Source organism: Emydura macquarii, unplaced genomic scaffold (genome assembly GCF_026122565.2).
Source record: "Emydura macquarii macquarii isolate MOO-44397 ecotype Brisbane River unplaced genomic scaffold, CSIRO-AGI_Emac_v2 contig_3108, whole genome shotgun sequence".
In the NCBI taxonomy this organism is placed as follows: domain Eukaryota; kingdom Metazoa; phylum Chordata; order Testudines; family Chelidae; genus Emydura; species Emydura macquarii.
In genome coordinates this window covers 914677-928961 of record NW_027133245.1, presented here as the reverse complement: position 1 = coordinate 928961, position 14285 = coordinate 914677, and the positions used below count along the sequence as shown (strand labels likewise).

General features: G+C 41.3%; 1 protein-coding gene across 3 annotated transcripts in view; it reads right to left on the bottom strand.

The window, feature by feature from the left end:
- Positions 1-9945, bottom strand: part of CEP135 (centrosomal protein 135) — a 98928-nt gene extending 88983 nt beyond the window's left edge. For all 3 annotated transcript variants that reach the window (XM_067530575.1, XM_067530576.1, XM_067530577.1), the window contains exons 1-3: positions 8997-9945; positions 4719-4883; positions 2385-2575 (exon numbers count right to left, since the gene is read on the bottom strand). In XM_067530575.1, coding sequence (XP_067386676.1) covers positions 2385-2575; positions 4719-4831 — 304 coding nt within the window. In that variant the 5' untranslated portion in view covers positions 4832-4883; positions 8997-9945. The remainder of the gene's footprint in view (positions 1-2384; positions 2576-4718; positions 4884-8996) is intronic.
- Positions 9946-14285: the final 4340 nt, after the last annotated feature.

The window sequence follows — 14285 nt, the reverse complement described above, 5'->3', positions numbered from 1 at the left end:
TGTGCCAGTGGCATATTGTGTGTGTTCAAGTCTGGAACAAGATTTATATTTTATGTGGGCAGAAGAACCTAGTCTCGAATTTACTTATGATAGTCATAGGCAAAAAATAAAGTCTGACCTCAGGATTTTCAATTTTAACTCATAATGTAATAAAAAACCTAACTTGATATTTGTGGTCATTATCTCTCACAAATGCACTGAAAAAGTTTAAAACCTCTTCAATGTTGAAACACAAAACAAGATCCAAGTTTTTTTTTTAATTTACAAAAAAATTATCTGCAAATTCGGAAGTCTATACTGAAATATTTAGCCCAAATACTTCTAAAATAATTCAGTGATAAGCAATGAAGATCTGACATTATACTTATTTCCTTTTTGACCATTCATTAGTATGAAAAGCTCACTGATGAAAAAATAAAGGCATTTATAGGATGAATATTGCTTGTTTAAATAACGAGCAAACAATGATATTTTAAGGAAATGATAGTGTGCTATTTATCTTATGGTCCCTGCAAATCCAAAACAGAACATCTTCTCCCTCCTCTCCTGTTCTTAGCTGTTAAGACTGGAAGGGATCCTGTGGCTTTTGCTTGTCTGCTTAGCATGATCTGTGCAACTTTGTGAGAAACCAGTCAGAGACCAGGATTTTCCATCAGATCTGTGGCTTCCATAAAGGTCACATGTACCTACTTTGCACCCATCAAATAGCTATAGATTGAGTACGCTTCAATCAAAGTGCACTTCCATTCTGAAAACAGACTGTAATGTGGTTGTTTCTTCCATAAGTGCATATTCAGAGTGGACTCTGCTTACCTTAATTACTAAGATACTATTTTTCTCCTTTTAGAAGTGCATAGCTAATACAATTCTGTAAGTGAAGTTCTAGAACAGCCTTCCAAGGGGAACAATGGGAGCAAGAAAACTAGCTGGCTTCAAGACTGAGCTTGAGAAGTTTATAGAGGGGATGGTATGATGGGACAGCCTAATTCGGCAATTATCTGATCTTTGACTACTAGCAGTAAATATGCCCAAAGGCCTATGATAGGATGTTAGATGAGTTGGGTTCTGAGTTACTACAGAGAATTCTTTCCAGGTGTCTGGCTCGTGAGCCTTGCCCACATGCTCAGGGTTCAGCTGATCACCATATTTGGGGTCAGGAAGGAATTTTACCCTGGGGCAAATTGGCAGAGGCCCTGGGGTTTTTTTTTTTTTTTTGCCTTCCTCTGCAGCATGGGGCACGAGTGACTTGCTGGTGGATTCTCTGTACCTTGAAGTCTTTAAACCATTATTTGAGGACTTCAATAACTCAGTCATAGGTGAGGAGTCTATTACAGAAGTGGGTGAGTGAGGTCATGTTGCCTGCGTTCTGCAGAAGGTCACACTAGATGATCATAATGGTCCCTTCTGACCTTAAAGTCTACAAGTCTATGAGATTTAACTAGATTCTCTTCAGGATTGTTAACTAAATTCCAGTTACAGAATTTTAAGTACTTTGAGATTTATGGGTGAAAAGCATTTTTATAAAAGCTAAGTATTAGTATTAGTAATGAGCCAGAAAGAACAATGGCTTCACTGTTAGATTTCAGGGTGAGTTTGCAGTTCGCCAGATGGGAAAAAATCCACAAATTTGAAAAATGAAAAAGTTTGATTTAGAAGTCACTGAAAGATCATAAATGTAGAACCACATAAAGACTTTTCATTCATATTTACACACACACAGTCCCTTTTCAGAGTAAAACCACACTTTGAACAGCAATATTCCTACTATTTTAATTTTTAAGCAATTTTTCCATGTTGTAGAACAATATTATTAAGACATCAGTGGTTCAGGAGCCAAATTAGCAATCAACATTACCCAAAAGAGCCACCGTAATGTGAATTCATTGTTGTTTCATTTACTATTTATTTATTTTATATATATAGATATATATATTCTCACAGCAAAATGACTGACCAAATATTCTATAATTGGTTTACAACACAGTAAAAGCATCCTATTGGTTAGTAACTTAGATTGGTTAATGATTAAATCACACAGTGTTTTAATATCGTGCTGCAAAGAGCTGCAGAAAAAGAGCCACTTGCAGCTCCTGACCTCAGTCTGAGTATCATTATTGTAGGAGTATCTCAAAAAAAATGTAACTTGACATGATCAGTATGTTAATGCACTGGAGTTCAGCAGCCTTTGGATTATAAAACAAGTATTTGTACATTTAGGCCCCAGTCTTGTAAACACACTGAAGTCAATGGGACTATACATGGATTTAAAGTTAAGGACATATAGAAGAGTTTGCAGGATCAGGGCCATATGTGCAATCTGAGACAAAATCCAGTTATTTTTGATATGCAGAAAAACTAAACATGATCTTAATTTTTCATGTTACCTTTAACATGACGATCAGATTGTTCTTTTAGCTTCAATATCTCTAAATGTAGCTCATTATTTTCTCTGGTGAGTTTAGCATTCTCTGCTTTATAAGGTTCCAGAATAGCATCAAAATTGCTGCATTCCTTTTCAATTTTTCCAGCAGATAACTTTGTGCTGCGCAGACTCTCTGTTGTATGGACAAGGTCACTGAAATCAAAGGACAGCAGACAGTCCAAATTCAGGTAAGAATCCTACCAAACTGAAAGTTACAATCACAAGTGGTTATTTTGTCCTTAAAAAGATAGTCATGTTGTTTGAATCCATTTTTAAATTATTTATTTCATCTACCAGAAAGATTTTAAGACTCTCTCTCCTAGCATTATACACAGGTACATTCCAAAGCTCAGGTATATAAAGACAGAATTATCATTATAAAGATTTTATGATAATTCAATGCAACCTTCAAAATATTAACGCAATATAACGAAATAGACATTATAAATGTGCCTCTTCTCCTTTCCCTTCTTGCTTTTGTCTAGAATTGTTGGTTACAATTTGCTAGATATTTAGATAGGATCCTATGATTACATAGTAATGCTAGCAGAACCACCAGAAGTCACCAGTGATTAATTTCTGTAACATACCTAGTGGCTGAAAAACAAAAATGTGGGATTAACAAATGTATTCCTAAAATTAGGCCTAATGTTGTGGGGGGAAATTCTCTTTGTGAAGAAAAATTCACAGCAGCACAAGTAGTTTTTTGTTTATTAATCCTTCTTAAATTTTCGATATGAAAAAGGGCATCCTGTCAAGAAAGCTTCTAGTACTCAATCAATTATGTTATTAATTTTTTCTTATGAAGTATCTTGTCCATGGACACCCTGGACCTGGTTATTGAACCAGAAACTATGTTGAACTGCTTTCTTTATGCAGAAAATGAGTTGCCTTGAGTTTTATTTTTCTAAATTAAAATGTTTTATATTGCTCTTCAAGCACAAGCTGCAACACGATATGAGCTAAAAAATATTGGATGGAGAGATTAGTTTGTCCAACAAGATTGAAAATGAGAACTGGAGTCCTTCCGTGAATGGCATAAAATGCATCAACACCACAATGGTGAATAATACAGAGATTACTATAGTGCCTTTATATAAATCAATGATGCGGCCTCATCTGGAATACTCTGTGCACCTCTTCTGAAAAAGAAAATTTCCAAGCTAGAGGGTGTTCAAAGAAAGGCAACGAGAATAATCAACAGCATGGAAAACCTGTCATAAGAATACAGATTGAAAAAATTGGGATTGTATACTTTAGAAAGGAGACGAATAAGAAGAGACATGACAAAAGTATAGAAAATAATTGATGGTATAGACAAGGCAGATCAGAAACTTCAGTTCTCCCTGCCTCATAACACAAGAACAAGTGAACATTCAATTAAATTAAAGGACAGGAAATTCAAAACTGATAAACAACATGTAATTAAACTGTGGTAGTCGTTGCAACAGGAAGTCACTGAGGCCAAGAATTTAACATGATTCAAAAAGGGATTAGCATTGATTTGGATATCAAGAATATTTAGTTACCATAATTAATTATAACAAATTTTGTGGAAGGAACATTAAACCTTATGCTTCAGAGGGCTTAAACCAATCTACTGGTGCTCAGGATGAGACCCAAGTGGGGGCAAATTACTCCACATCTGCTGACTGTGAGGTTGGTTACACCTTCCTCCAAAGCATCTGGTGCTGTTTACTATCCGAGACAGCATACTGGACTAGATGGACCTCTGTTCTGATCCATGATAGTAATTCCTGTATGCCTAATGGCATCAGAGCCATCAAACGGCAGAAAAGTGGATAAATTGTCCTCCAGACTCACTACTTAACTAAATTAATTTTTTGCTTTATGCAACCAGTTGCATCCCATAACACATTTCAGTAAATGTGGACATAGCTAATTATATATACAGTTTACCCACATAAGATTATAAAGAACCTGAGTCAGAAGGTAAGTTTTCATTTTCAACCTCAGTTCAGACATCCTGGATTTTTAAGTGAAGATCAGCAGCCTGTATAGTGACCAGTAAATACCCTGTTGTACCAGGAACTGGATACTAGGATTTTCTTAACTTGTCAATAATTAGAAACTATCCCAATAATTTTTCGTAAAATTTTAAATGTTCACTTTAAACAATTTCTCATTTGACCCTATTCCAATAGAAAATTATTTTTGCGTTTTAAGCAGTTTTTTTTTTAACAAATAAGGCAGTTTTCCACTAGTTTTATAGTCAAGTCGCATGCACTGATATGACTAAAGATTCTTTTTAAAGATTTCCCTTTTGTTTGGATACCTAAAAAGTTTTTCCACCAGAGGCAAGCTCTCCACTCCCAAGGGTTGCCGATAGCCCAGCTGATCTAGCCGCTTCCTGAGGTTAATAAACTTTCGCTCTGCAGCTGTGCTCATTGTGAATATGCTTCAAAAGTGGTTTTATCACTTCCACCAAAAACAAGGTGACCTGAAAAAGATTACAGAATATGTACAGAGTTTCTTTCTTGCCACTGTATAACATGAATACGCGAAATCAATCCTTTCTGGTAAAAAACAAAACAAAACCTGATATTTTTATATATGAAATATAGATAGCTATATATCTCCTCAAAACATCGTGTAACTAAAAGCCTTTATTAAAAGATACTGACCACTTATACTCAATTTTATTATAAAGAAATTATTCATCTAGATTTTTATACTGCACCTATCTAAGCTACTCCCAAAATCATGAGGTATACACCTAAAAATCTCTCTTTTTCTTTTCCCTCCCATCAACAAGAACCGGACTTTGGAGAGATTTTTTTATGAAAAGACTAAATCAAAGTGGATTCTGCATTTTCTGAATTTTATGGTCATCTTGATGTACTCCAGGAGCAAGATCTAGGGCCAGTTCCCAAAAAGATTTTGTTTCTTTCAAATACAAATTTCACTCGAGGTTGACAGTTTCATAGTTCCAGTAGATTATAACTGTCAGCAGTCAGGACCATACCAGGTGAAAAAGTTATGTAACTTGGGCCAATCTCAGGGGGGTCTTTGAAGATGGACCAAACCCTTGAATTTGACCTGGTACTCAATAGGGTGCCAATGAAGGAAGCAGATCATTGGGATAGTGTGATCTTGGTAGCTTTTGTTTTTGAGCAGATGAGCAGCTGTTCTGTATGAACTGCAGGGGTTTTTTTAATGATATTTTCATAATTAGTAAATTATAGCACTTAGACTGGAGTTCAAAAATGTGTAAATCAGAGATCTGATGACAATGAGAGTTTGCAGCCTTAGTACTTCCCTGAATTCTTCACTGCATCTGAATATCCAATAGTCCTTGAGTGAAAAATACACCTTTCCCACTATGGCTGGCAAGACAGACACCCTGAATGGTGGGTTTTGTTACAGAGGGGTTGATTTCTTTTAAATGCTTTCCTCTCCTGATGTTCATGACCTCGCTATTTCCAGGATTTAGCTTCAACCACCAATTCTGCATCCAGTTGCTGATCTCAGCCAAATGCTTAGTTCACTGGGAGATAAATGGTGCTGCTTGTATCTGATATGCAAGTGATGTAAACCTAGATGTCATCTGCAAATCTGACTTTTTAATCCATGTTTCACAATCTTCCTTAGTGACTTCATACAGATGAACATAACAAGGGAGATTTTGCGAGGCTTCACAGGTGAAGGCTTTGAAGGTGGAGAAGCAGATGCCCACAACAAGTGACGCGATAAACCTCATACATCCCAGTCACACGTCTGAGGCTGGACAGAAAGATCTCATGTTCCACTATCAAAACGTCTACCATGGAGAGGTTTCTAATGATAAGAGTATGGATGCAAGGCCCTGCTCTGTAGACAAGAGAAGATTATCTATCAATCTACCCAACACCATTTCTATACCATGTCCTGGCTTGAATCCTCTGTGGAAGAGGGCCTAAATACTGGCAGCGCCTAGGGAGAGTTCTAGGTAAAATTGGCAAGCTTCTCTGTTAACTTGTTTAGGGCATGTCTACTCTACAAAGTTAAGTCAACATAAGGCAGCTTATATCAACCCAACTATGTAAGCATACATGCTACAATGTTCTCCTGATGCTAATTACCTTGCTATGCCGACCTAGTAAATCCACCTTGATGAGATGCATAAGGCTTAGGTTGACGTATCTATATAGACACTGCCGTACTTGCAATGCCTGTTGATTGTCAAGCTGGCTGACAGCTGCAGCCATGTAATAGACAAGAATGTCAATTTCACTGCTGGTAGGTCCTGGAGGAGGATGAAGGGTGGGGGGTCTAGTGTGGGCCCCAGCAGTGCTAACAGCTGGAGCCTCGTTGCCTGGCACTGACAGCCCAGGCTGTGGGCTCCCCACAGAGCTCCCAGCTGGAGTCCATCTGCCACCCGGGCTTCAGCTCCATGCTCCACACAGAGCTCCCTCCCACGGGGAGCTGATAGCCTGGGTGGCAGCAGAGCTCCCAACTAGGAGCTTGGCACTGAATTGAGAGCCCAGGCTCTCAGCCCCCCGCACTGCCCCTCTTAAGTCAGTGCAACACTAGAGATGTAAATATTGGTTACAAAAGGTAACTGTTTAAACTATTCAAATTATATCAGTTAACCTATAAAATTTTGTGTTCCCCCCACATCCTACCTCTCCCCTCAACCCCTGGGTAGCACCCTCAGTCTGGCTCCATAGGGTACCCCATCTCTCAGACCCATGGTCCCTGGTGTTCTGCAGCAGGGTGCTCCGCAGCGCCGGCAGCAGGGCCTCAGCCTCCACAGGCAGCAGCAGCAGTGCAGCCCCTTCAGCCATGGCCCAACTCCATCACCATGGAGACAGAGAGCCTGTGCCTCCAGTTAACCAATAAGTATTAGTCTGTTTAGTATTTTACATCCCTAGCAAGTGCTTCTGGTGAGGACGTGCACCACCGACAAAAGGAGGGTAGTGTAGACATGAAAAAAATCACAGTAATTACTGCGGTGGCTGTAAGTTCACCTAATTGTGAAGCACAGATATGGCCTTAAGAAATGGAAGGTTAGAGGTCAGGTAACTGCAGACATCAGTTTGTTTTGTAAATTCTAGATGGATTGTTGTGTGCTTTGTGATGGTTGGTACATTACCCTCCTCAAAGGAAGTGCTGACAGTTTTAATTATCTCAATTCTCCTTCAGCAGCCAAGAAAGCTTAGAGTTGAAGGTGGTGACTTTGCTTTCCTGCACTTGCTACTAGGACTTCCTGCTGTACAATTGGGATGAATTTAGGAAGGAAAGAGATCACGTTACTGGGGCTGTATCTGGTGTTCCAGCAGTTAAGCCTGGATACAAATTACTTTCTCTGAAAAGTAGGCCGATAGCTATATGGTGGGTTCTGGAGCTGAGTAGAAGTATTCAAATTAACTAGATGCTTCAGAGCCTGGTAGCAGTTTAACAGGTATGATTTAGTGGCTGCTATGAGAAGAGGAGGGATTTCTTTGTTTCTGCCATACTATCCACAATGACTCCAAAATATCTTTCTTGAGTGGTAACAGCTAATTTAGACCCCCTTCATTTTGTGTGTAGATTTGGGATTATGTTTTCCTATATACATTTCTTTGCATTTATCAACATTGAATTTCACCTCCCATTTTGTTTCCCAGTCACTCAGTTTAGAAAGATCCCTTTGTAACTCTCCACAGTCAGCTTTTGGATTTAACTATCTTGAGTAATTTTGTATCATCTGCAAACTTTACCACCTCATTTATTACCCCTTTTTCCAGATCATCTATGAATATGTTGAACAGCACAAGTCTCAGTACAGATCCCTGCGGGACTCTTCTATTTACCATTCTGCACTGTGAAAACTGACCATTTATTCCTAGCCTTCATTTCCTATCTTTTAAACAGTTACTGATCCATGAGAGGACCTTCCCATTCGTCCCATGACTGCTTACTTTGCTTAAGAGCCTTTGGTGAGGGACCCTGTCAAAGGTTTTCTGAAAGTCCAAGTACACATATAAGGATGCAGATTCCAACTGCAGAAATGGGCTAGCCAGGGGTGTTAACACAGATTGCAGAGATGGGTTAATGTGCATGTGCACACACACGGGAGGCAGTGGGATTGCAAAGGTTGCAGTAAGGATAAGCGTAAGAGGTCAGCTGGGGTACATGGTGGGCAGATCACAAGGAGGTATCACTAGGTGGAAGGTTGGCTGGTACAGGTGCACAGGTGGGCGGGACGCACAGGGCCTGGGGAGCGGGCAAGGCGCAGTGGTGGTAACTGGGCCCCATCATTAATGTCCGGGGCGACGCCGGGATAGTCGGTAACACCCAGTGCCGCAGCCACGGGCACCCCAGGATCCGCAAACGCCCTAGCCCAGCCCTGCCACTAAGCGACGCCGCGTCCCTACTTCATGGAGCCCAGGATACCCCCCACCGGACCCGGACACCGAAACCCCGCAGCCCCGGGAGCTCCTAGGTCTCCCGCACCGGACACTGCTCGCCATAGCAACAGACTATGACCATGCAGGGCTTGCCCGTTCCTTCCCTGGGAGCTGGAAAAGAAGCCCCCGCCTGGAGGCTCCTAATGGCCGCGCCCATGATCTCGCATGCGAGGGACACTCACCCGGGACTCCGACTCCGCAGACCTCGGCGCCGGCAGCTAAGCCGAACCAGCGGTTTGAAAATGGCGCGCGGAGCAAGGTCCGCTTCCGCCCCGTCACCCCAGCAACCGGGCAAGCTCGAGCTTCGCAGCGTTCCGAACCAACCGCCTGGGAGCAGGCAAAGTTACAGCAACCAACCCCTAGCGGCACTCGGAGTCCCAGCAGCCCCCGCGCGAAGCGGGCTTCTAACTGCCTGCCTGCCTGCAGGCAGACCCCTCCCTCTTTCGCCGTAGCTGCCCGGGGGGGCGGGGGCTCGCTCGCTCGCTCCAGCAGGCGCACGCGGAGTCTGCCCCTTGGGCCTTCTGTGGGGGCGCTGGGGCGTCCCGTGTACACTAGAAATCCGGATGGGTCTCGCCGCTCCTCGAGTCCTGGCGCCTCCGAGCCGGGAAGGAGGCGGAGCTGAAGACGGGTTCAACGACTGCTCCTCCCCCTTCCCCGTGCGCTGAGAAAGCTGCCAAGTAGCCAGCGCCCTGCAGCACAAGCAGGCCGGACAGTGCTCAGGGTCAAATCCTGCGGCTCCGTGCCGCATCAGCGAGCAGGCAAGGGCGCAGCCCACCTAGTTTCCCTGTGCACGTCACCTTAACCGTGGAGCAACCGTCCGTCCGCCCGCGTAACCTGGGGGGAATGTTCGCTGCCCCGGCCTGACGCCTGAGCGGCGCCTCTCAGCCACCAAGGGACGTGACAGTGAGACCCGTTGTACCTGGGCGTGCACGACGGCGGATGGTTAAGCTGTTGCTGGCAAGTTAGAGCGCGAAACACCCTAGGCCCAAATTCAGGACTCTGGTCTGTTTCTGGACTTGCCCAGCCCTTTCTTAATCTTGCCAACCCCAACGTCAGGCCACAGGAAATCCTGAGTGGCTTAAAAATCACGGGCGATTAAAAATAAACATTGGGTTCTTGTTTCCCTGCTGATCCTTGAACCTTTGGAGGCAGGTCCCATTTTCAAGTTTTTCTTTGTCAGCCTGAAGTGTACTCTTATTTTTTTTAAAAAACAAACAAAAACAGATATTCATGACTGTGGGAGATGGGACTTTAAGATGATCAGCAAGCATTGCAGTGCAAGGTCTGTGATAAAATTGTGAAAGTTACAAACACCACTTTTGTAACACAGAAATCTTAACCAATTGTGTGGCACAGGAGGAAGACAGTAACCAATACCAGCTGATAGTTCATATCAATAGTGCTCTCATTAGTACAAATGTTAGAAGTGCTGCGGTAATTGTCACTCCCTTTATGGCTCTAGAGGATATGTGATTTTTAAGATGAAAACAAACGTGAATTGAATTTTGGTAGTTGGCAAAAACATTTATCCACCACTAACATCTCTCACATATGGCAAATAGAGTCATAGCTGCCCATGTAGCAATCATTGGTTTGTACAAAGCATCAAGCATGCTGTCAGCACTCAAATAATTATATGATAAGTCTAAGTTACTTTGTTTTAGGCTAAATGATCATTCGTGTGTTACTTAAATCGTTAATGAGAACTAAAATTGATATGAGACTTCTAATTGTTTCCTGATCCCATTGAAAAATGTATTTCCTCATTGTACTTAATATTCTCATATCTATCAACATCCCTGTGAACTTCATAAAAAAATTTAGATGAATTTATTAGTTCAATATTAACATAACACAAACATTCTGTACTAAACCCATTAAATCAGTGAGTCACAGGGACAGAAGATGTATCTGGGTTAATTGTAGGAATTTGCTACAACTGAGGAAGGAAAAATATTCTTTGATTAAAATGGACAAATGCCTAAATTTAATCATCTACAAATATTTGTTTAAAAAAACTCTCTTCTTTAGAACACCTACCTTTACTATACAATCATTCCCCTCTTAGTAGTTCACATTGAAATTCAAGCAGCACAAATGAGCTTTCTTGAATGAATACAATAAAACCTGGTGTCTTATAGAGAGACCATTTTTGCTAACTCCCATTAATGGTCTGGGTACTTTAGTTCTAGAGACTTGTCAAATTGGATGGGGCTCAGATAAAATGGGAAAGATGGTTAGAAGAATAGTGCAATTGGCTTATAAAAAAATTAAATGAGCTAAAAATATGAGTTTGGCAAAGTTAAGAATAAGGTGGGAGACATTCAGCTCTTCGAGCATTTGAAGGCTGTAAACTCCTAGGAATGCCCTGCATGATGCAATGAAGTATTAAGTATAGTGGAATGAAATCAAAGACATTTAAACTGAGTATCATTGAGCTTTTTTAAAAAAAGATTGAAAAGATGCTTATTGATCTACAATCAGTAGTTTTAATGTGTTTTATGGTCATTTCTTTTCCTCATCAACAATTTTCTCATGTCTAAACTTTGTTAGAGGGCACTCATTCAGCAGTTGTGTAGATTGCAATTAGAATTTGTCACTTTATCTTGGTTTAGATTGTTGTTGAATTCTCTGAATTATAGTAATTGCAGCCTCAGATGTTATGGTTGTAAAAGTTTCCAATCTACTCTCTCTCTTTTTACATGTGCAGAACACTCATCTTTTAGGTTAATATTTCCCATGTGTTCTTAAAAAAATTTGGGCAAATTTTGAAAAAAGTCCCTTTTTTTGGTGGTGGTGTCCCATTTTCCACCCCCACACTATCACCTTCACTACAACTCTGTCATCTTTAGATGATTTTCCCATACCTCCCTCTGACTGAAGTTCTGATATCAGTATAATTTATGAGCAGACCCTCTAGTCCATGCCCCTTTAATCAAAAAAGCAAATGAGGCAGGCCCCAGCCATCCTTCCCCTTATGAAGGGATTTTTCTTTCTGGAAGAGGAATGAAATTCACCACACAGGCTAAGAGTCAAAAGGTCCCTAGGAAAACAAGAATCAGTAGACAAATCAAAAACAAAGTATTTACATAACAGCTAGTCTTAAATTTGGCAAAAGCTAATTTTAGATAACGTACAAGTATTAAGCAATATCCAACATCTTTCAGTCTGTCAGCAGAACTGTCCGAACTTTTCCAGGCCAAGATTCTGGTTTAACAGAAATCCATTGCTCCCATCCCAGACTTCTTCCATGTATGGTTATACCTTTTAAGTTCCTTCAATAGGCTTATGATACAGAAAGCCTTCCCTTAAAGTGATAGTCCCAGGTGTGTCCACCTAAAGGACAGTGATCTGTTTTCCCCAAAGTCATTGCCCACTGTAAGCAGTTCATTGAGTACACAAGTTAGGGCAAGTCTACGCTACAAAATTAAGTTGATTTAAGTTATATTGAAGTACAATCTCCACAATAATTAAATGTCTTTTGCATGTCTACACTATGCTCTGTTGGCGGTGCACCATCCTCACCACAAGAGCTTGTACCGATTTAATTGTCATTGTGGGGCATTATGGGATGCCTTCTGAAAGGCAGCAAGTCGATATAAGCAACCCAGTATCTACACTGTATCGAACTAATTACATCTTACCTAAGCCCTACACCTCTCGTGGAGGTGGAGTTAAGGTGGTGTAGTAGGCAAGCTACATTGTTGGGAGTTGCATTTTACTGTAGACGCTTATAGAGTTAGGTCAAAGTAAGCTGCCTTACGTCCACCTAACTCTGCAGTGTAGACCAGATCTTAGGCTCTAAGTCTTTTTTTACTTCCTCCTTTGAGAAGTTTCACACATCCTTAACTATTTTGCCATTATTCATTCACTCATTTGGTGATTAACCACTGAGGAAGTTCTTTGTGGGATGCTAATTAAATCAATCAACAGCTAAATGTTGACCGTTTCTGACATAGTACAGCTCCTCACCTTCTTTTAAAGAGGCACATTTATAATCCTGTAAATCATTCTTCATTTTACTGCTCTTCTATATGACAATTACTAGAGACAAGGTGGGTGAAGTAATATCTTTTATTGAACCAACTACTGTTGAAGACGACAAGCTTTTGAGCTCCATAGAGCTCTTCAGGTCTGGGAAAGGTAATCAGAGAGCCCAACTAAATACAAGATGGAACAGATTGTTAAGCATAAGGAGATGAGATGATTCAAAATGAAATGAGCAATTAAAACCTCTAGTCATACAATAAAGGAAAGTTTGTTGTAGTGGGACATAAAACTAGTGTCCCTATTGTGTCCATTAGTTATGAATCTAGCAGTTATTAATTTAAGTTTAGCAGTTAGGAATTTAAGTTCCCAAGTTCATCTTTTGAAGGTGCTGTGCAAGTTTCCTTTGAGGATGAGGACTGAGAGATCAAATATAAAACAATCACTTTGTGAAAAGTGTTTGCCCACATTGATAGGGTGGTGGGTTTATTTTCTTATTTTTCTGAAAGCTCATTCAAGAGCATAATGATCATCTAGTTTCATCCAAAAGAAGGAAGAGGGCACCAGAGGGGCACTGCGCACCGAGGCCGTTGTGCTCGATGCTGAGTCCGAACTGCCAGGCTCCAACACTGGTTTAAGTGCCAACTCCATCAGAATGGCTCTGAGACGGATATCCCCGTCTTCCTTAATCCACGGGTGAAAACTTTTACAAATTTTACACCTCTTGCAGATGTGAGCTTCCCCCAGGCACTTTAGACCACTTTGATGAGGATCGCTCCTCAGCATAGGCTTTTTACACAAAGCACAGGGTTTAAATCCCGGGGAACGGGACATGACCCAACCCTGGGATTCTAACAGCTAAGAAACTAGGACTAACTAACCAAACGATTAGCTATATAGACTAGAATGATGAAAACCACTAGGTTTAGCAAAGAAAACTTGTGAAGGCAAGAGACTTTCAGCACCATCACTGGCAGCAAGAAGGAACTGAGAGGCAGGGGGAGCCAGCAGCGCCTATATGCAGGCTCATGTGCGCACCACTGCAGGGGGCGCTAGAGCTGACTTGTATGGGTACCAGTAGAGGAAAAAATTTTCTGGCACCGGTGCACGTGGTGTGCACACACACTAAATTGGGAATGGACATGAGCAAGCACTCTAAAAAGAGGCATCTTTTAAATCGAGGGCTGCATAGTAATCGCCTGGATCCAGAGAGGGGATGATGGAGGCTAGAGACACCATGTGAAACTTCAACTTCTTCAGGTGTTTGCTGAGACCTCGCAGGTCCAGGATGGGTCTCAGACCTCCTTTTGCCTTTGGGGTTAGAAAGTAGTGGGAATAAAATCCTTTCCCCCTAAATTCTCCAGGAACATTTTCCACAGCTCCCACCTGCAAGAGGGCTTGTACTGCCTGGGTGAGGAGTTGCTTGTGAGAAGGGTCCCTGAAAAGGAACTGGGAAGGTGAGTGAGGTAAACTGGAGGGGATAC